The 24,253-nt window shown below is 38.7% G+C and overlaps 1 protein-coding gene across 3 annotated transcripts in view; it reads right to left on the minus strand.

Moving 5' to 3' along the window:
• Positions 1-24,253, minus strand: part of BMPR1A (bone morphogenetic protein receptor type 1A) — a 215,331-nt gene that overhangs the window by 14,090 nt on the left and 176,988 nt on the right. For all 3 annotated transcript variants that reach the window (XM_003418596.4, XM_010598256.3, XM_010598257.3), the window contains 3 exons: positions 19,539-19,683; positions 15,555-15,747; positions 2,120-2,417 (listed from right to left, as the gene is read on the minus strand). In XM_003418596.4, the coding sequence (XP_003418644.1) occupies positions 2,120-2,417; positions 15,555-15,747; positions 19,539-19,683 (636 nt within the window). The remainder of the gene's footprint in view (positions 1-2,119; positions 2,418-15,554; positions 15,748-19,538; positions 19,684-24,253) is intronic.

A 24,253-nucleotide genomic window follows, 5' to 3' on the forward strand; every position in this document is an offset into this window, starting at 1 on the left:
GCCTTTGAATTACAGTGTTGGTGAAGAATACTGAATATACCATGAACTGTCAGAAGAACAAACAAATCTGTCTTAGAAGAGGTACAGCCAGAACGCTCCTTAGAAGCAAGGATGGTGAGACTTCATCTCATGTACTTTGGACATGTTATCAGGAGGGTCCAGTCCCTGCAGAAGGATGTCATGCTTGGTAAAGTGGAGGGTCAGTGAAAAAGAGGAAGACCCCCAATGAAATGGATCGACACAGTGGCCGCAACAATAGGCTCAAGCGTAACGACGATCGTGAGGATGGCGCGGGACCGAGCCACATTTTGTTCTGCTGTACATAGGGCTGCTACAAGCTAGAACTGTCTCAACGGCACCTAACAACAACAAAACTAGTTGTGAATAATGTATACACATAGTTTTATTTGGCTAGCACCTTTTCCTTCTTGTTTTTTATATAGAGAGTGAATTAAAACCATGGGCATAGATAATGTCACCTAAGGAGAGATTATTATTGAGGAGAGGGCCTGAGGCTGAGCCTTTATGAACTCCCACATTTGGTTGTCAGGTGGATGAGCCCGCAAAGAGACAGAGAAGGAACATCTGGAGAAGTAAAAAGAAACCAAGAGTGTTAAGTTACAGATGCAGAGAGAAGCAAGTATTCAATTAAGGGAAAAGAGTCAACACTGTTGGATGCTGCTGAGGTTATGTAAGTTGACAACATGAAGGCAAGTCACTGGTGACCTTGTAAGAGCTCTTTCAGTGGAATGATAGTGGTGGAACCCAGAACGGAATGGATTGAAGAGCAAATAGGAGTGAAAGTAATGCAGTCCAGGAAGCTTAAAACCCAGTGCCGTCAAGTTGATTCCGACTCATAGTGACCCTATAGGACAGAGTAGAACTGCCCCCATAGAATTTCCAAGAAGCTTACCACTCACTCATAGGGAAAAAAATGACTTCAGGGAGCAAGGAAGTAAAATGAAATAGAAATCTAAGGACACCACTGAATATAAGAAACAGTTGGCATTCCCAGGAGAAGTAAATAGTAAAATAAAAATTAGGAGAAGAGTCAATTACTTTTACCATTCTCATGTGATAAGCTCAGCCTTCATGACATCAGGATATCATTTTCTTCTTTATGGGTCCAATTATACTACTTAGTTCTGCTGTCAGTAATGCTTAATCATATTGACAATTAGTAATAAAGAATGTTTATTGGATTTTCAATTTTTGTCCTAAATTATAGAGTTGGAAGACAAGAATGCTTTGTTGCTTAGGCCTCCAGTTCTGACAGATTCTGTGTGCTGTACTCTGAGGCAGAGATTAATAACGCATTATGTTTTCTTATACAGTATGTGAAGAACGTTTGGGCCAACAGACACTACAATGATGAAAAAGCAACGGAATAGGTTTAGAACACAGTATCAACCAGGGGAAAGAAGTTAAAATGTCTCTCACTTTTAACTTACAGACTGGTACTTTTATAAACTGAAATAAATTCTGAAATGCTAAATGGCTGTTGCATTCTAGAGTTACAAAATTAAAATAGTTTTCTAAAATTATATAATTCTAATTGTTCAAAAATATTAACACGATCAAGTGGGATGGAGAAATGGCATACTTACAGCCTGTTTGTGAGACTGTAAATGATGCACTTTCTGAAAGGATAATGTGCGATATACCAAAATTAAACACGGACAGACCCTTTGTGTGATTAACTCCTCCTCTAGGAATCCACCTTAAAGAAATACTTATAATACAACGATGTTTATTAAACCATTTCTGTGATGACAGAAATAAACTAGAGACAACCTGAGTGTCCATCAATTGGGTAACAGTTGGGAAAAATTAATAGTACGTCCATATAACGCACAACTTTGCATCTGTTAAAAAGAATGAGGTGGACCTATATAAACTGAAATGAAAGGATGTCTAAGACAATAAAATATAGGAAACTGAACGATATGCATAGTAGGATGCAATTTCTGAAAATAATAAACAAACAAGAAATCAACTATATAGTAACTATATATGTATATGAACACATGCACAGATTTTTGGAGTTCCACATTCCTGAATACAAATATCTTTTGGAAATTAAAATAATTTCAAAACAACTAGGCAAAGAGCTACTTACCTGTTGAATTTAACAGCAAGACCCAGGTCGGCAATACAACAACTTCCATTTTTCTTGATGAGAATGTTTTTGCTTTTTAGGTCTCGATGAGCAATTGCAGGCTTTCCTTGGGTGCCATAAATTTCTGTGTGGAGATGGCATAAGCCACAGGCAGCTGAATATGCCAGCTTCAGCAGGGCTCTGGTGTCTAGTGTAGCACATTTCAGGAAGTCATAGAGAGATCCATTTTCATGGTAATCAGTAATCAAATACAGCTGAGTCCAGGAACCTGTGCCTTTGATGTCTGCTGCTATAAAACCTGTCCAATGAATGAGTTTAAAAAGTGAGTTATCATCAGAGGTAGCTGGGAAGAGTAATGACTGCTCATTTAGGATACTGAGAACAACCTAGGTAATGAAAAAGATGATAAAAATTTAATCTGCCTGATAATAACTCCTGAATTTGTAGTAAAAGCTGTATTTTTACCATTTACATACAGAGCCATACTCTTTTGCATTATGCTTAAAATATCTTAACAACAATCATGAAAATAATAATATGATTAAGAAAAAGTATAAGATCACATTACCAGTTGCCATTGAGTATACTCCCACTCATGGTGGCCCCACGTGTGTCAGAGTAGAACAGTGCTAGATAGGGTTTTTAATTTTTCAGAAGTAGATCATCAGACCTTTCTTCTGAGGTGTCTCTGGGTAGACTTGAACCTTCAACCTTTCGATTAGTAGCTGAATGCATTAACTGTCTGCTCCACCCAGGGACTTCATAAGATTACATATCATATAACAATTTGGGAAATGTTATCAAACTACATGATGCTCTAAGCAGGTAAAAAAAAAAAAGAATGTATAAATGCTCCTAAGTCAACTACCATTTGCCTATCAACACCTCATCATACCTGCCTTTTTAGTCTGGCTTGTTGACTGGCAGGTCCACAATACTGCTCCTTCTTTTCTCACCCCATCTCTTTTCCTTCCTTCCTACCAAAAACGGTCATTGAGTGTCTATTACATACTACTGTCCTATACAAAATTCAAACTATAGGGAACAGAAAAATCAGGTGAGCTTGATCAGTTTATGCATCCTACTGGCCCTGGTGGTACAGTGGTTAAAGTAACTGCTAACCACAAGAACGCAGTTCAAAACCATGAGCGGCTCCTCAGGAGAAAAATGTGGCAGTCTGCTTCTGTAGAGATTATAGCCTTGGAAACCCTATGGGGTCACTATGAGTCAGAATTGACTCGATAGCAGTGGGTTTTTGTTTTTGGTCAGGTTATACTTGAATTATTTTGTTATTGTGTAAACGTGAATAAAAAGCCTGTTAAGCATAGAACATACAACGAAGCTATACCTTATGGGAGAGAAGTGTTTAGCTTATGAAAGGCAAAAAGTACATCTAGTTAAAATTACCTTAGAAAATTGCTTAAATTACCGATAAAATACTTGGCTCTTGTTACCGTGTAAGGCCAATAGGCTGCTCCCCTCAACCCTTCCCCCCTGCCAAGCCTGCTAAGTGGTGGTGGTAGGTTTCTCCGGCAAGACACTGGCCGCTCGCCTTGCCCCTCTCACCCACTGAATCTGTCGAGGAGCCAGCCGCTCCCGACCAGTTGAGTAGTGGTAACTACGTGCCCACATAGTCACACACCTGCGTACCCATGGCTACCTGATGCCTGTTCCCGCACACCCTACCCAGTGACTAGCTGTGAGCGCATTCCCACGTACCCACCCACTTGCCACCCAAAGGGCCCCCGCCTCTCCAACTGGAGGATTGATGGTGGCTATGTTCTTGCTTGCCCATCACACCCACCACACCTAAAGCCCTACTCACTTCACAAATGCAACTGCCCGAGTCCGCCCCACTGGAACAGATCACAGACAGCAGCCAACACCTGCCCAAGCCTCCCACAGTCGCCTAGCACGGTCACGAACAGAGACCCGCACTCACACTACCAGCCGCTGCCTCGCTCACCAGACAGGTGGCAAGTGCTCTGATGCTGTCAGACCTACGGCCAGAACACCACGTAAGCCCTGTCAGCCCAGATATAACAAAATGAAATAAAGCAAACATAAAATCAATCAATAAATACAATAGCACCTTAATGCCTCAAAGACAACAGATATTATCAAATCATGTAACAGAAATTAGACAAGCTGGTAAAAGCAAGTGACCAAAATAAAGAGACAGAAAACTGTCCCAAAGAGATAGTAAATAAACTACCTGAAAAGAAATTCAAAAGACTTACATATAGGATCCTGAAAGAGATCAAAGAGAACACAGATAAAACCAAGGCAAACACAGACAAAACTCTAAAGGAATTCAAGAAAAGAATACAAGGGCAAAATGACAAAATAAATAATTAAAAACCTAACAGACAGAAATCTAGAAGATTAACACTAAAATTTCAGAAATAGATAACGTATTGGAAGGATAAAGGAGTAGAATTGAGTCAGTGGAAGAGAGAATCAGTGAAATACAGGACAAATCCCTTGATACCAATCTGCTTGAGGAATAATCAGAAACAAACAAAAAAATGAAGAAAATGAAAAAGCCTAATAGTTATGTGGGACACTATAAAGAGGAATAATTTACATGTGATTAGAATTGCAGAATAGGAAGGGGGGAAAAAAAAGCACAGAGAAAATTTTTTAAAGATTCGCTGCCAGAAAACATCACCCAAGAAGCCTGTAGAATCCCATATAGGGTAAACCACAAAAGAAAACCACCAAGCCATATAATCAAACTTGCCAAAACCAAAAGCAACGACAAAGAAAGGATCCTGAGAGCAGCTTGGAAAATATTACCTACAAAGCGGAACCAATAAGACTAAGCTCTGATTTCTCAGCAGAAACCATGCAGGCAAGAAGGTATTGGGATGACATATATAAAACCCTGAAACAAACAAAAAAATGCCAGTCAAGAATTATATATCCAGCAAAACTGTCTCTCAAATGTTGTTGTTAGGTACAATAGTGACATTAGGACATTTCCAGATAAACAGAATTAAAGGAATTTGTGAAAACCAGACCAATCTTACAAGAAGAAATGCAAAGGGAGTCCTTCAACACAGAACAAACAATGTCAGAGAACAACCTGAGATTAAGGCACATGACAACATCACCCAGATACCAACCAAGATAAAGAATTCTCAAAAATAAAATAAAGCTACATGACTGAATACAGGAAACCAGAGATGTCAACCTGTAAACAACAGCAACTTCAAAATAAAAGGGAAAATAAATGGTGTAGTTACAGAACCTCCATATGGAGAGGAAGTCAAGGTGATATAAGATAAAACGGACTGTTTTAAACCTAGGAAGATAAAAGTAAGTTTCAGGGTAATCACAAAGAAAACTAATAAACTTTCTCACCAAAATAAAAAAGAAAATCACAAAGACTCAATAAACACAAAATCAACAGCAACAGAGAAACTGAAAAGAAAATCCATAAACAAAAACAACTCGGCACAGAAAAGTATACAGAACAAAGAAATCATCAACACCACACACACAAAAAGAAAAGCACAACAAAATGTCTTCAGTAAATTCATACCTAATGATAATTACACTGAATATAAATGGATTAAATCCATGAGTCAAGACACAGAGAGTGGCAAATGGATAAGAAAACACAACCCATCAATATGATGCCTACAAGAGACATACCTTAGACACAAAGGTAAAAATAAGCTAAGAATAAATGGATGGAAAAAAATGTATCAAGCAAACGGTGACCAAAAAAGCACAGGAGCGGCAATATTAATCTCTGATAAAACAGACATTAAAGCAAAAACCAGCATGAGAGAGAAGGAAGGGCATTATATAATGATTAAATCCAACAAGGGGACATAACAATAATAAATATCTATGAACCCAGTTAGAGCTCCAAGATACATAAAACAAACTTTAACAGAATTGAAAAGAGAAACAGACAAATTCACAATAATAGGAGACTTTAATACAACACTTTTGATGAAAGACAGAACTATAAAGAAACTCAACAAAGATGCAGAAGATCTAAACAACACAACTGATCAACTTCATCCCATAGACATATACAGAACATTCCACCCAACAGCACAGTATATATTCTTTTCCAGCCCACATGGATCATTCTCCAGAGTAGACCATATATTAGGTCAGAAAGCAAGCCTCAATAAATTAAAAACTCTGAAATAATAAAAAGCACCTTCCTGGATCACAATGTTATAAAGTTAGAAATCAGTAACGGGAAGAAAGGAAATAAAATCATACACATAGAAACTGAATAACACCCTGCTTAAAAACCACTGGGTAACAGAAAAAATTAAAAAATGGAAAAAAAAAATTTCTAAAGTCAAATTAGAATGAAAACACAACATACCAAAACCTTTTGGACACAGCAACAGTAGTGCTCGGAGGTCAATTTATAGCAATAATGCACACATCAAAAAAGAAGAGCCAAAATCAACACCTGAACCCTATGACCCCAATAAATAGAAAAAGAGCATCAAAAAAGCCCACAGTCACCTGAAGAAAGGAAATAATAAAGATTAGGACAGAAATAAATGAAACAGAAAAACAATAGAATCAGTAAGGCTGGAAGTTGGTTCTCTGAAAGGATTAAAATTGACAAACCACTGGCCAAATTGATAAAGGAAAAGAGGGAGAATTTGCAAATAACACAAATAAAAAATGAAAGGAATGACATTACAACAGAACCAGCTGAAATAAAAAGGATCATAACAGAATACCATGAAGAACTAAACTCCAACAAATTTGAAAACCTAGAAGAAACGGACAAATTTCTAGAAACACATTATCCACCTCAACTAACACAAACTGAGGCAGGAAATTGAACAGACTCATTACAAAAGTATAAACTGAAGAAGTCATTAAAAAAACAAAAAACAAAAAAAAACTTCCAACAACAAAAAAGCCTTGGCCCAGATGGTTTCACTGGAGAATCTATCAAACATTCAGAAAAGAGCTGACACCAATTCTACTCAAAGTATTCCAGGACACAGAAAAGGAAGGAATACTTCTGAACTCATTCTATGAAACAAACATAACCCTGATACCAAAGCCAGGCAAAGACAACACTAAAAAAGAAAATTATAGGCCAGCATATCTCTCATGAATATAGACGCAAAAATTATCAGCAGGAGAATCCAGCACCATAAAAAAAAGAAAATAATAATAATAATGCATCATGACCAAGTAGCATTCACACCAAGTATGCAAAGATGGTTAAACATTAGAAAACTAATCAACATAATTAACCAGACAAATAAAACAAAGAAAAAGAACCACTTGATCATATCAGTCGATACAGAACAGGCATTTGATAAAATCCAACACCCATTCCTGATAAAAACTCTCAGCAAAATAGGAATAGAAGAGAAATTTCTCAACATAATTAAGGGCCTATATACAAAACCAACAGACAACATTATTTTCAATGGAGAGAGGCTAAAAACATTGCCCTTGACAATGCGACCCAGACAAGGATGTCCCTTATCACCACTCCTATTCAACACTGTACTGGAAGTCCTACTCAGAGCAATAAGGCAAGAAAGGGAAATAAAAGGCATCCAAATTGGTAAGGAAGAAGTAAAACTATTTCTATAAGCAGATAATATGATCCTGTCCATAGAAAAAATCCCAGAGATTCTGCAAAAAAGCTATCGGAACTAATAGTAGGATTCAGCAAAGCAGCAGGTTACAAGATTGACATACAAAAATCAGTAGGATTCCTCTACACTAACAAAGAGAACTCCGAAAAGGAAATCAGGAAAAACAGTACCGTTTACACTAGCCACTCAAGAGATAAAATGCTTAGGAATTAACCTAATCAGGGAAATAAAAGACTTATACAAAGAAAACTACAAAACATTACAGCAAGAAACCAGAAGAGACCTACATAAATAGAAAAACCATACTCATGGATAGGAAGACTTAACATTGTGAAAATGCCAATACTACCCAAAGCGATCTATAGATATAATGTAATCCTGATCCAGATTCCATCAACATTCTTTAATGAGATGGAAAAACTAAACACCAACTTTATATGTAAAGGAAAGAGGTCCCAGAGAAGCAAAATACTACTGAAGAAGAACAAAGTAGGCGGCCTCAGAACCTACTACAGAGCCATGGCAGCCAAAACCACCTGGTACTGGTACAACGACAGACACATAGGTTAATGTAACAGAATAGGAAACTCGGAAGTAAATCTTTCCACCTACTGACTACTGATCTACTTCCCCCTTAAAGGGGGAGGAGATAGTCTCTTTATAAAATGATATCCATTTGCAGAAAAATGAAAAAGGATACGCAGTTCACACCATACACAAAATCTAACTCAAAGTGTATCAAAGACCTAAAAACCTAAAAGTATAAAGATCATGGAAGAAGAAGCAGGGGCACATGTAGGGGTCCAAACTTACAGCATAAATAGACTATCAAACATGACTACAAATGCACAAGCAGAAGAAGATAAACTAGATGACAGGGACCTTCTAAAAACTGAAAACTTCTGAACACCAAAAGACTTCTCCAAAAGAATAAAAACAGAACCTATAGACTGGGAAAAATTTTTTGGCAACTGTACATCTGACAAGGGACTAATTTCTAAAACTTATAAAAAACTTCAACACCTCAACAACAAAACACAAGCGATCCAACAAAAAAAAAATGGGCTAAGGACATGAAAAGACACTTCACAAAAGAAGACACTCAGGTGGCCAACAAATACATGAAGAAATGCTCATGATCATTAGACACTGTTGTTGTTGTTGTTAGGTGCCGTCGAGTCGATTCCAACTCATAGCGACCCTACGCACAACAAAACGAAACACTGCCCGGTCCTGCACCATCCTCACAATCGTTATGCTTGAGCTCACTGTTGCAGCCACTGAGTCAATCCACCTCATTGAGGGTCTTCCTCTTTTCCACTGACCCTGTACTCTGCCAAACATGATGTCCTTCTCCAGGGACTGATCCCTCCTGACATGTCCAAAGTATGTAAGACACAGTCTCACCATCCTTGCCTCCAAAGAGGATTCTGGCCGCAATTCCTCCAAGACAGATTTGTTCATTCTTTTGACAGTCCATGGTATATTCAATATTCTTCACGAACCCCACAATTCAAAGGCATCAACTCTTCTTCGGTCTTCCTTATTCATTGTCCAGCTTTCACAAGCATATGATGTGACTGAAAATACCATGGCTTGGGTCAGGCGCCCCTTAGTCTTCAGGGTGACATCTTTGCTCGTCAACACTTTGAAGAGGTCCTTTGCAGCAGATTTACCCAACGCAATGAGTCTTTTGATTTCTTGACTGCTGCTTCTATGGCTGTTGATTGTGGATCCAAGTAAAATGAAATCCTTGACAATGTCAATCTTTTCTCCGTTTATCATGATGTTGCTCACTGGTCCAGTTGGGAGGATTTTTGTTTTCTTTATGTCGAGGTGTAATCCATACTGAAGGCTGTGGTCTTTGATCTTCCTTATTAAGTGCTTCAAGTCCTCTTCACTTTCAGCAAGCAAGGTTGCGTCATCTGCAAAACGCAGGTTGTTAATCAGTCTTCCTCCAATCCTGATGCCCTGTTCTTCTTCGTATAGTCCAGCTTCTCGGATTATTTGTTCGGCATACAGATTAAACAGGTATGGTGAAAGAATACAGCCCTGACGCACACCTTTCCTGACTTTGAACCACTCAATATCCCCTTGTTCTGTCTGAACTACTGCCTCTTGATCTATGTAAAGGTTCCTCATGAGCACAATTCAGTGTTCTGGAATTCCCATTCTTCGCAGTGTTATCCATAGTTTGTTATGATCCACACAGTCGAATGCCTTTGCATAGTCAATAAAACACAGGTAAACATCCTTCTGGTATTCTCTGCTTTCAGCCAGGATCCATCTGATGTCAGCAATGATGTCCCTGGTTCCACATCTTCTTCTGAAACAGGCCTAAATTTGGGCAGTTCCCTGTCGATATGCTGCTGCTGCCGTTTTTTTATGATCTTCAGCAGAATTTTGCTTGCGTGTGATATTAATGATATTGTTCTATAATTTCCACATTTGGTTGGATCACCTTTCTTGGGAATAGGCATAAACATGGATCTCTTCCAATCAGTTGTCCAGGAAGCTGTCTTCCATATTGCTTGGCATAGACGAGTGAGCACCTCCAGTGCTGCATCTGTTTGTTGAAACATCTCAATTGATATTCCATCAATTCCTGGAGCCTTGGTTTTCGCCAGTGCCTTCAGAGCAGCTTGGACTTCTTCCTTCAGTACCATCGGTTCCTGATCATATGTCAGCTCTTGAAATGGTTGAATATCGACTAATTCATTTTGGTATAATGACTCTGTGTATTCCTTCCATCTTCTTTTGATGCTTCCTGCATCATTTAATATTTTCCCCATGGAATCCTTCACTATTGCAACTCAAGGCTTGAATTTTTTCTTCAGTTCTTTCAGCTTGAGAAACGCCGAGCGTGTTCTTCCCTTTTGGTTTTCTATCTCCAGCTCTTTGCACATGTCATTATAATACTTTATTTTGTCTTCCTGAGAGGCCCTTTGAAAATCTTCTGCTCAGTTCTTTTACTTCATGAATTCTTCCTTTTGCTTTAGCTGCTCGACAATCAAGAGCAAGTTTTAGAGTCTCCTGTGATATCCACCTTGGTCTTTTTCTTTCTTTCCTGTCTTTGCAGTGACCTCTTGCTTTCTTCATGGATGATGTCCTTTGATGTCATTCCACAGCTCGTCTGGTCTTTGGTCACTAGTATTCAATGTGTCAAATCTATTCTTCAGGTGGTCTCTAAATTCAGGTGGGATATACTCAAGGTTATATTTTGGCTCTTGTGGACTCGCTCTGATTTTCTTCAGTTTCAGCTTGAACTTGCATATGAGCAATTGATGGTCTGTTCCAAAGTCGGCCCCTGGCCTTGTTCTGATGGTAATGAGATTTTCCATCGTCTCTTTCCACAGATGTAGTCAGTTTGATTTCCTTGTGTTCCACCTGGTGAGGTCCATGTGTACAGTCACCGTTTATGTTGGTGAAAGAAGGTATTTGCGATGAAGAAGTCATTGGTCTTGCAAAATTCTATCATCCGATCTCCGGTATTGTTTCTATCATCAAGGCCATATTTTCCAACTACTGATCCTTCTTCTTTGTTTCCAACTTTCACATTCCAATCGCCAGTAATTATCAATGCATCTTGATTGCATGTTTGATCAATTTCAGACTGTAGCAGCTGATAAAAATCTTCTGTTTCTTCATCTCTGGCTCTAATGGTTGGTGCATAAATTTGAATAATAGTCATATTAACTGGTCTTCCTTGTAGGTGTATGGACATTATCCTATCACTGACAGCGTTGTACTTCAGGATAGATCTTGAAACGTTCTTTTTGACAATGAATGCAACACCATTCCTCTTCAAGTTGTCGTTCCCAGCATAGTAGACTATATGATTGCCCGATTCAAAATGGCCCATACCAGTCCATTTCAGCTCACTAATGATGTTTATGTGTTCCATTTCATTTTTGACGATTTCCAATTTTCCTAGATTCATAATTCGTACATTCCAGGTTCCGATTATTAATGGATGCTTGCAGCTGTTTCTTCTCATTTTGAGTCGTGCCACATCAGCAAATGAAGGTCCCGAAAGCTCTACTCCATCCATGTCATTAAGGTCGACTCTACTTTGAGGAGGCAGCTCTTCCCCAGTCATCTTTTGAGTGCCTTCCACCCTAGGGGGCTCATCTTCCAGCACTATATCAGACAATGTTCTCCTGCTATTCACAAGGTTTTCACTGGCTAATGCTTTTCAGAAGTAGACTGCTGGGTCCTTCTTCCTAGTCTGTCTTAGTCTGGAAGCTCAGCTGAAACCTGTCCTCCATGGGTGACCCTGCTGGTATCTGAAGCTCAGCTGAAACCTGTCCTCCATGGGTGACCCTGCTGGTATCTGAATACCGGTGGCATAGCTTCCAGAGTCACAGCAACACACAAGCCCCTACAGTATGACAAACTTACAGACACGTGGGGGACTATTGTTGTTAGGTGCCCTCAAGTCAGTTCCGACTCATAGAGACCCTATGTACAACAGAACGAAACACTGCCCAGTCATGCACCATCCTCACAATCATTGCTATGCTTGAGTCCACTGTTGCAGCCACTGTGTCAATCCACCTCGTTGAGCGTCTTTCTCTGTTTGGCTGACCCTCTACCAAGCATGATGTCCTTCTCCACGGACTGGAGCCATCATCACTTCCAATGAGCATTCTGGCTGTACTACTTCCAAGACAGATTTGTTTGTTCTTCTGGCAGTCCAGGGTATATTCAATATTCTTCACCAACAGTGTAATTCAAAGGCTTGGATTCTTCCATCTTATTCACTGTCCAGCTTTCACATGCATATAAGGCCACTGAAAACACCATGAAGCTTGGATCAGGTACACCTCAGTACTTAAAAGTGACATCTTTGCTTTTTAACACTTTAAAGAGGTCTTTTGCAGCAGATTTGCCCAATGCAAGGTGTTGTTTGATTTCTTGACGGCTGCTTCCATGGGCACTGACTGTGGATTCAAGTAAAATGAAATCCTTCACAACTTGAATATTTTCTGTTAATTATGATGCTGCTTACTGGTCCAGTTGTGAGGATTTCTGTTTACTTTATGTTAAGGTATAATCCATACTGAAAGCTATGATCTTTGATCTTCATCAGTAAGTGCTTCGAGTTCTCTTCACTTTTAGCAAGCAAGGCTGTGTCATCTGCATATCGCAGGTTGTTAATGAGTCTTCCTCCAGTCCTGATGCCCCATTCTTCAAACAGTTCAACTCCTCAGATTATTTGCTCAGCATACAGATTGAATAAGTACGGTGAAAGGATACAACCCTGGCACACACCTTTCCTGACTTTAAACCACGCAGTATCCCCCTTGTTCTGTTTGAACAACTACCTCTTGGTCTATGTACAGGTTCCACATGAGCATGATTCAGTATTCTGGAATTCCCGTTCTTTGCAATGGTTTTCAGAATTTGTTATGATCCACACAGTTGAGTGCCTCTGCACAGTCAATAAAACACAGGTAAACATCTTTCTGGTATTCTCTGTTTTCCAACAACATCTATCTGACATCAGCAATGATATCTCTTGTTCCATATCCTCTTCTGAATCTGGTTTTAATATCTAGCAGTTCCCTGTTGATACACTGCTGGAACAGCTTTTGAATGATCTTCAATAAAATTTTACTTATGTGTCATAAGAATGATATTATTTGATAATTTCTGCATTCTGTTGATCACCTTTCTTTGAAATGAGTACAAATGTCGATCTCTTGCAGTTGGTCGACCAGGCAGCTGTCTTCCAAGTGTCTTGGCATAGACAAGTGAGCACTTCCAGCACTGCATCCATTTGTTGAAACTCCTCAATTGGTATTGTGTCAGTTCCTGAAACCTCATTTTTCGCCAACACTTTCAAGGATGTCTTCCTTCAGTATCATCAGTTCTTGGCCATATAGTACCTCCTGAAATGGCTGAACATCGACCAATTCTTTTTGGTACAATGACTCTATGTATTCCTACATCTTCTTTTGATGTTTCCTGCATCATTTAGTATTTCCCCTGAAGAATTCTTCAAATTGCAACTTGAGGCTTGAGTTTTTTCTTTTCTTTCAGCTTGAGAAATATCGAGCATGTTAGACATTAGAGAGATGCAAATCAAAACAAGATATCACCTCACCCCAGCAATAACGGCAATAATGGAAAAAAAAAAACCAACCAAAAATACCCAAAGAAAACAACAAATGCTCACAAGTGTGAGGAGACTGGAACTCTTACACACTGCTGGTGGGAATGTAAAATGGTACAACTACTATGGAAAATGGTATATAGTGCTTCCTCAATAAGCTGGAAATAGAAATACCATATGATCCAGGAATCCCACTACTAGGTATATATCCTAGAGAAATAAAGAGTGATGACACGAATAGATACATGTACAACTATGTTCACTGCAGCCTTATTGACAACAGCAAAAAGATGGAAACAGCCTAAGTGTCCATGAACAGATGAATGGATAAACAAACTGTAGTACATGCACACAGTGGAATACTACACAACGTTAAAGAATAATGATGAATCCACCAAACATCTCACAACATGGATGAACCTGGAGGACATTATGCTGAGTGAAATAAGCCAATCACAAAAGGAAAAATACTGCATGAGACCACTACTGTAGAAAGTCAAGAAAAGGTTTATACACAGAAAGAAACATTCTTTGATGGTTACCAGGGACAGGAGGGGGAGGGAGAGAAAACCACTAACTAGATAGTAGAGATGTATTAAATTGCATAAGGGTAAGAGGAAGTCAGCACAAAATGACCAAGGCACAGGAAGACACTGAGAGGTATGCCAGAGTAAAAGGCAACAAGGCTAAGCACTATTACATACACAATGCAGCAATAACAGTAATAACAAACAATAACTTATGAGTAAATATGTAAGTTGAAAAGGTGTGCGAATGGCATATATATCCACAAGCATATATATATATAGGGTTCGCAGAGGATATTTTTACATACACATTTGCATATGCTGCAAATATATTCACGTATATAGTAAACCACACACAGGGCACAGTTACGAAAATTTCTTAGCCATAACCAAACACCTCAAAGGGCTGAGTCACTGGGATTGAGGGCTTAGGACCATCTAAGTCAACAAGCATAACACAGTCCATAAAGACAATGTTTTACATCTTACTTTGGTAAGAAGGGACCGGGGTCTTCAAAGCTAGTGAGCAGACACCTAAGATATAACTATTAGTCTCTTCTTGTCCAGAGCAAAGAAGAGTGAAGAAAATCAGCGTCTCAAGGAAACAATTAGTCCAAGGGGTTAATGGACCACAGCCTCCAGTAGCCTGACACCAGAAGAACTAAATGACGCCTGGCTACCACTACAGACTGATCTGAGTGGGATTACAGTAGAAGGTCCTGGACAGAGTGAGAGAAAAACATACAACAAAATTCAAATTCATAAAAAGACCAGACTTACTGGTCTGATACAGAGTGTGGAACCCCTGAGACTATGGCCCTTAGACACCCTTCAAACCTGGAACTGAACCTACTTCTGGAGATCACCTTTCAGGCAAACAATAGACAGGGGTATAAAGTGAACAGTAATGCCTATGAGGAATGTGGTACTCAGAATAATCAACTATTCGAGACCAAAAGATATGCATTTGCTCAAAGACAAAGTTCACAAGGCAGGAAGGGACAGGAAAGATGGGCAACTCAGGGAGGAAATGCACAGAGTACTGTCACGTTAAGGGGATTGCTACTAACATCAGGAAACAAAATGTGCATAAATTGTTGGCTGGGAAGCTAATTCACTGTGTAAACTTTCACCCAAACCAAAATAAAATGTTAAAAAAAAAAAATCAAATGCGTACTCACCAAGTATATTTTCATGGCGCATAAGCACAGTTTGGTAGATCTCAGTTTCTCGAAACCAGCTAGCTTCCTCAGTGGTAAAAAACACTTTGACTGCCACTTTTTCACCACGCCATTTACCCATCCACACTTCTCCGTATCGGCCTTTTCCAACCTGCCGAACCATCTGAATCTGTTTGGCAATCGTTCGCTGAACCTTCATAAAAAAAAGTAAAAGTTTTTGAGCTCTTAACAAAACAAACTTATTATAAAGACTGAGAAACCGGTCCAATCCATTCCATGAAAAAGCATGGTATATCCAACCAACTGACCAACTCCAGTGTTATAATACTTCTACCCTCCCTGTAGCCACGCCCTTGGGTAGTATCTTCCCACACTCTGTGCTTGGCCACATGGCTTGCATCTGCCAGTAGAAGAACAGCAAACGTGATGCAAGTGAAGACTTGAAAAGTGCTTGTGCACTGGGACTTGCCCTCTCTGGCTGTTCCTGGGGACCCTAAAACCAAAGACCACCCCCATGTGGCCTTCCAGCCATGGGCAAGAACTGTAACATCCAGGGGCAGCTTAGCAGGTACAGAAGAACTGCCCAACAGACTCACAGAATCATGAGAAATAGTTTTTGTTGCTTCAAGCCTCTGAGTTTTGGGGTGATTTGTTATGCAGTAAAATCTAAATGAGAGTTACAAATTTTCAGCTTAATTCTGAGACCCTATATGATCCGATCCCGGCCTAATTCTCCAGCCTTATCGTTTGGTATAATTATCCTCTCCCACCCCTCTATTTGCCTTTTTTAACTCTTAGAACTCACTCAAGCCCATTCCTGCCTTTTTGCACGTACAGTTCCCTTTACTTAGAATGCTGTTTCAGTGTTACGTCTCTCTCTCTGTCTTCTGGTTCCAGGAGCTTCTGAGCACACGGATCCTGGGTCCAAAAGATGCGCCCTGCTCCTGGTGTTCTTCCTTGGTGGTGGCGGGATCCTCTCTTCCCAACCTCTAAGGTGGCTCATTTCAAGCCCAGCAGGATGGCAAAACTGACCAATCCCCCTGGTGGGGCATGATTACCCTCCTTCCGCAGTCCCACCCAATCACTTGGGTGGGAGTTACAAGGCCATGGTGAGAAAGGCCATACAAAAGCGACCCATTGCATCACATGTGCCAACCTCACAATCGTTCGCTGTTTGATCACACTGTTGTAACCACTGTGTTAATCAACCCCGTAGAGGGTCTTCCTCTTTTTCTGGTGACATTCTACTTCAGCAAGCATGATGTCCTTCTTCAGGGACCAGTCCCTCCTTATAACATGTCCAAAGTACACGGGATGAAGTCTCATCATTCTTGCTTCTAAGGAGCATTAAGGCAGATTTGTTCGTTCTTCCAGCAGTCCACAGTACACTCAATACTCTTTACTAGCACCATAATTCAAAGGCATCAATTCTTCTTTGGTCTTGCTTATTCATTGTTCAGCTTGGGCATGCACATGAGGCGATCTGAAAATACCATGGGTTGGATGAGGTGCACCTTAGTCTTCAAGGTGACATCTTTGCTTTTTAATACTTTAAAGAGGTCTTTTGCAGATTTGCCCAGTGTATAATTATCTAAAATGGTTTTATTATTGAATTGTGAAAGTTCTTTATAGAGTCTGGGTACAAATCTCTTATTAGAGATGTGTTTTGCAAATATTTTCTTCCTGTCTGTGACTTGTCTTTTCATATTCTTAACAGTGTTTGCTCCATAGCTGAAGTTTCTAAGTGTGATAATGTCTAGTTTATCATGTTTTTCTTTAATGGTTCATGCTTGTGTCCTAATAAATCTCTGCTCAACCCAAGGTCACAATGATATTCTCCAACATTCTCTCCTAGTGGATAGTCTCAATTCTTATATTTAGGTCTATGATCTATTTCAAAAGTTAATGTTTGTTTATGGAGTTAGGTAACAGTGGAGTTTCACTTTTAGGAAAACTGATGCTCAATTTTTCCTTCACCATTTGTTAAACAGACTGTTTTTCCCTGTTGAATTACCTTGGTAGTTTTGTCAAAAATCAATTAGTCATATATGTGTGAGTCACTTCTGGACAGTATGCTGTTTTACTGGTCTATATGCCTATACCTGACTGTGTTGACTACCGTATTTTTATAGCAAGTTCAGAAATCAGGTAGTGAGGCCTCTAAATTTGTTCTTTTCTTTCAAAATTCTTTTGGCTCTTCTGTGTCTTTTGCATTTCCATATAAATGTTAGAATGAGGCTGTCAATTGCTACAAAAGGTCTGCTCTAATTGTGATTTGGAGTGAACTGAAACTATACACCAATTTGAGAATAACTGAAATCTTAATAGTCTTTGAGTCCTTCATCTCATAAATAGGGTATCTATGTCCATTAACTTAGGTCTTCTTTAATTTCTTTCAGTAATGTTTTAGATTTTAACGTGCAGGCCTTGCATAAATTGTTAAGATTATTCCAATTTCATGATTTTTTTATGCTATTTTAAATGACATTATTTTTTAAATTTCAACTTCCAACTGTTTGTTGTTGTGTGCTGTTGAGTCAATTCCAACACACAGTGACTCTGTATGAAAGAGTAGAACTGCTTCATGGGGTTTCCTAGGCTGTAATATTTAAGGGAGCAGATCACCAGGTGTTTTTTCCCACAGAGCCACTGGTGGGTTTGAACCTCTGATCTTTTGGCTAGCAGCCAAGTCTTAACCATTTCGCCACCATGGCTCCTTGTTTGTTGTTAGTACAAATAAATCCAATGATTTCTGTACAGTAACCTTGAATTCAAACTCACTCACACTGCCTGTATAAGACAGTTTTACTTTTTTCCTTTCCAGTTCGATTACAGTTGTTTGGATTAAATTAGAGACCAATGTATTTATTTTAACCAAATGTTAATTAAACAATTAAAAAACCTATCTGGACATCTTGTGCTTATTATGAGGGTCCCCTCAACCCCTAAGTCTGAGTATTTTCCTATAGAACTGTGTTAGAATGATTTACAATCCCCTTTAAAACTATTCTGATTAAACTGTTTTGATAAGGTAGTTATATTGAAGGCAGCGTCCTCTTTGTGAAGGTCTGTGAGAGAAATTTCTTTGATTTCAAAATCTGAAATAGTTCTACTTCAAACCAATCAGTTTAACCTTATTAGATGCAAGGAATCTTACACCTGATTTCTCTTCAAGTTGGCTCTTAAAATGGTTAGAGCAAAAGTTGGGAGCTACCCCTAGCACTTATATACGACTTTATGACCACATTTTCTTTACTAACCTCGCCTGTGGCTCTACCTTACTTTCTCATTCTATTTTTCTTATTTTTAACTAATTTCGTCTTACATTATCATATGCATCTTTCTAAATGAGGAGAAATATTTAAAATGTGTTGTTATAGACTGAACTGTGTCCTTCCAAAACATCTAAGCCACGATTTTCAGTACTGTGACTGTCCACCATATTGTCACTTGATGTGATTTTCCCACACGTTGTAAATCCTATCTCTAGGATGTTAATGAGTTAGGGTTAGCAGCAGTCCTTCATGGGGCAAGACTCAATCTACATGGTTAGGCTATGTCTTAAATCGATCTCTTTTGAGATACATAAGAGAGAAGTGAGCAAAGAGACATGCGGACCTCACATCAAGAAAGCAGAGCTGGAAGCAGAGAGCATCCTTTGGACACAGGGTCCTTGTGCTGAGAAACTCCTCAACAGGAGAAGATTGATGACAAGGACCTTCCCCCAGACTTGACACAGACAGAAACCCTTCCCCTGGGGATGACACCCTGAACTAGGACTTCTAATCTACTAGACAGTGAGAGAATAAATTTCTGTTTGTTAAAGCCATCCACTTGTGGCATTTCTGTTAGAGCAGCACTAGATGACTAAGACATGTGCCTAGAAATGTTTTCCAACTTGCAATAATTATACTGTCTACCATCGCTATGAGGCCACATTCTATATTAATACAGCATTCATGTTTACATGAAATTTTGTCTTACCAACAAAGGTAGTCCAGATCCACTACCAGAACTTTGTGACTGGTCAATAAGGTCTTTTAACGATTCTCCAACTGGAATAAATGCTTCATCCTGTTCCAAATCACGATTATAACGGCGTCTGTTTGAGATGCTCTTGCAATAATGCCTTTGAGAAAAGCAGAAAAAAATCTGTATTAAAATTTTAAGATTCTGAGCTAAATCTTCAGATAGTTTACACCATCATCCTTCCTTCAGGCAGAATCATACTCAAACTAGTATGTTATAAAATGTCTAGACATGGAATCTCTGTGGTACAGTCCTATGTACCTAGTTAAAATGGAAAGATGTCTATGCTGTATTGGTAAGTGAAAAAGGCAGATTAAAAAGATCATGTAAAGTGGGATCCTAGCTATAAAACTTAAAAAAAATATGTATGTTTACAAATGACTAAAAAGCTTTGGAGAGACATATAGTAAGCTTGAGTAATAGTTATTTCTGGAGGTAAAAGTATACTCACTTTTTTAAATTATATACATATTTTTGTTATTATTTGATTTATAAATATGTATTTTTGTATCAAAACAAAACAATAAATATATTTTCATATTAAAAAAGGGAAAAGGAACTTTTGGAAAATAAATTAGACAAGTTCTCTTAATTCATTCTCATATTTTTGAAGACCTCTCACCTAAAAATTTCAAATTGTAAAATATTTCAAACAAACAGGAAGATGGAAATTAATTGCACTGATGCATACACCATTTAAACTTAAAAAATGTTAAAATTCGCACATGGAACATTCTCTAGAATAGACCACATATTAGGTCATAAAACAAACCTTTGCAGAATCTAAAACATCGAAATATTACAAAGCATCTTCTCAGACCACAAGGCCATAAAAGTAGAAATCAATAACAGAAAAACTAGGGAAAAGAAACCAAATACTTGGAAACTGAACAAAACCCTCCTGAAAAAAGACTGGGTTATAGAAGACATTAAGGAGGGAATAAGGAAATTCATAGAATGCAATGAGAATGAAAATACTTCCTATCAAAACCTCTGGGACACAGCAAAAGCAGTGCTCAGAGGCCAATTTATATCGATAAATACACACATACAAAAAGAAGAAAGAGCCAAAATCAGAGAACTGTCCCTACAACTTGAACAAATAGAAAGCGAGCAACAAAAGAATCCATCAGGCACCAAAAGAAAACAAATAATAAAAATTAGAGCTGAACTAAATGAATTAGAGAACAGAAAAACAATTGAAAGAATTAACAAAGCCAAAAGCTGGTTCTTTGAAAAAATTAATAAAATTGATAAACCATTGGCTAGACTGACTAAAGAAATACAGGAAAGGAAACAAACAACCTGAATAAGAAACGAGAAGGGCCACATCACAACAGACCCAACTGAAATTAAAAGAATCATATCAGATTATTATGAAAAATTGTACTCTAACAAATTTGCAAACCTAGAAGAAATGGATGAATTCCTGGAAAAACACTACCTACCTAAACTAACACAATCAGAAGTAGAACAACTAAATAGACCCATAACAAAAAAAGAGATTGAAACGGTAATCAAAAAACTCCCAACAAAAAAAAAGCCCTGGCCCGGATGGCTATACTGCAGAGTTCCAACAAATTTTCAGAGAAGAGATAACACCACTACTACTAAAGGTATTTCAAAGCATAGAAAATGATGGAATACTACCCAACTCATTCTATGAAGCCACCATCTCCCTGATACCAAAACCAGGTAAAGACACCATAAACAAAGAAAATTACAGACCTATATACCTCATGAACATAGATGCAAAAATCCTCAACAAAATTCTAGCCAATAGAATTCAACAACATATCAAAAAAATAATTCACCACAACCAAGTGGGATTTATACCAGGTTTAATATTAGAAAAACCATTAATGTAATCCACCATATAAATAAAACAAAAGACAAAAACCACATGGTCTTATCAATTGATGCAGAAAAGGCATTTGACAAAGTCCAACATCCATCTATGATAAAAACTCTCACCAAAATAGGAATTGAAGGAAAATTCCTCAACATAATAAAGGGCATCTATGCAAAGCCAAGAGCCAACATCACTCTAAATGGAGAGAACCTGAAAGCATTTCCCTTGAGAACGGGAACCAGACAAGGATGCCCTTTATCACTGCTCTTATTCAACATTGTGCTAGAAGTACTAGCCAGAGCAATTAGGCAAGACAAAGAAATAAAGGGCGTCTGGACTGGCAAAGAGGAAGTAAAATTATCTCTATTTGCAGATGACATGATGTTATACACAGAAAACCCTAAAGAATCCTCCAGAAAACTACTGAAACTAATAGAAGAGTTTGGCAGAGTCTCAGGTTATAAGATAAACATACAAAAATCACTTGGATTCCTCTACATCAACAAAAAGAACATCGAAGAGGAAATAACCAAATCAATACCATTCACAGTAGCCCCCAAGAAGATGAAATACTTAGGAATAAATCTTACCAAGGATGTAAAAGACCTATACAAAGAAAACTACAAAGCTCTACTACAAGAAATTCAAAAGGACATACTTAAGTGGAAAAACATACCTTGCTCATGGATAGGAAGACTTAACATAGTAAAAATGTCTATTCTACCAAAAGCCATCTATACATACAATGCACTTCTGATCCAAATTCCAATGTCATTTTTTAAGGGGATAGAGAAACAAATCACCAACTTCATACGGAAGGGAAAGAAGCCTCGGATAAGCAAAGCATTACTGAAAAAGAAGAAGAAAGTGGGAGGCCTCACTCTACCTGATTTCAGAACCTATTATACAGCCACAGTAGTCAAAACAGCCTGGTACTGGTACAACAACAGACGCATAGAACAGTGGAACAGAATTGAGAACCCAGATATAAATCCATCCACATATGAGCAGCTGATATCTGACAAAGGCCCAGTGTCAGTTAATTGGTGAAAAGATAGTCTTTTTAACAAATGGTGCTGGCATAACTGGATATCCATTTGCAAAAAAATGAAACAGGACCCATACCTCACACCATGCACAAAAACTAACTCCAAGTGGATCAAAGACCTAAACATAAAGACTAAAACGATAAAGATCATGGAAGAAAAAATAGGGACAACCTTAGGAGCCCTAATACAAGGCATAAACAGAATACAAAACATTACCAAAAATGATGAAGAGAAACCCGATAACTGGGAGCTCCTAAAAATCAAACACCTATGCTCATCTAAAGACTTCACCAAAAGAGTAAAAAGACCACCTACAGACTGGGAAAGAATTTTCAGCTATGACATCTCCGACCAGCGCCTGATCTCTAAAATCTACATGATTCTGTCAAAACTCAACCACAAAAAGACAAACAACCCAATCAAGAAGTGGGCAAAGGATATGAACACACACTTCACTAAAGAAGATATTCAGGCGGCTAACAGATACATGAGAAAATGCTCTCGATCATTAGCCATTAGAGAAATGCAAATTAAAACTACAATGAGATTCCATCTCACTCCAACAAGGCTGGCATTAATCCAAAAAACACAAAATAATAAATGTTGGAGAGGTTGCGGAGAGATTGGAACTCTTATACACTGCTGGTGGGAATGTAAAATGGTACAACCACTTTGGAAATCTATCTGGCGTTATCTTAAACAGTTAGAAATAGAACTACCATACAACCCAGAAATCCCACTTCTCGGAATATACCCTAGAGAAATAAGAGCCTTCACACAAACAGATATATGCACACCCATGTTTACTGCAGCTCTGTTTACAATAGCAAAAAGCTGGAAGCAACCAAGGGGTCCATCAACGGATGAATGGTTAAATAAATTGTGGTATATCCATACAATGGAACACTACACATCGTTAAAGAGCAGTGACGAATCTGTGAAACATTTCACAACATGGAGGAACCTGGAAGGCATTATGCTGAGCGAAATTAGTCAGAGGCAAAAGGACAAATATTGTATAAGCCCAGTATTATAAGATCTTGAGAAATAGTATAAACTGAGAAGATCACATACTTTTGTGGTTATGAGGGAGAGAGGGAGGGAGGGTGGGAGAGAGTTTTTTATTGATTAATTAGTAGACAAGAACTGCTTTAGGTGAAGGGAAGGACAGTACTCAATACATGGAAGGTCAGCTCAACTGGACTGGACCAAAAGCAAAGAAGCTTCTGGGATAAAATGAATGCTTCAAAGGTCAGCGGAGCAAGGGCGGGGGTTTGGGGACTATGGTTTAAGGGGACTTCTAAGTCAATTGGCAAAATAATTCTATTATGAAAACATTCTGCATCCCACTTTGAAATGTGGCGTCTGGGGTCTTAAATGCTAATAATCGGCCATCTAAGATGCATCAATTGGTCTCAACCCACCTGGATCAAAGGAGAATGAAGAACATCAAGGTCACACGATAACTAAGAGCCGAAGAGACAGAAAGGGCCACATGAACCAGAGACCTACATCATCCTGAGACCAGAAGAACTAGTTGGTGCCCGGCTACAATCGATGACTGCCCTAACAGGGAACACAACAGAGAACCCCTGAGGGAGCAGGAGATCAGTGCGATGCGGACCCCAAATTCTCACAAAAAGACCATACTTAATGGTCTGACTGAGACTAGAGGAATCCCGGCGGTCATGGTTCCCAAACCTTCTGTTGGCCCAGGACAGGAACCATTCCCGAAGACAACTCATCAGACATGAAAGGGACTGGACAGT

Source organism: Loxodonta africana, chromosome 8 (genome assembly GCF_030014295.1).
Source record: "Loxodonta africana isolate mLoxAfr1 chromosome 8, mLoxAfr1.hap2, whole genome shotgun sequence".
NCBI classification, from domain to species: domain Eukaryota; kingdom Metazoa; phylum Chordata; class Mammalia; order Proboscidea; family Elephantidae; genus Loxodonta; species Loxodonta africana.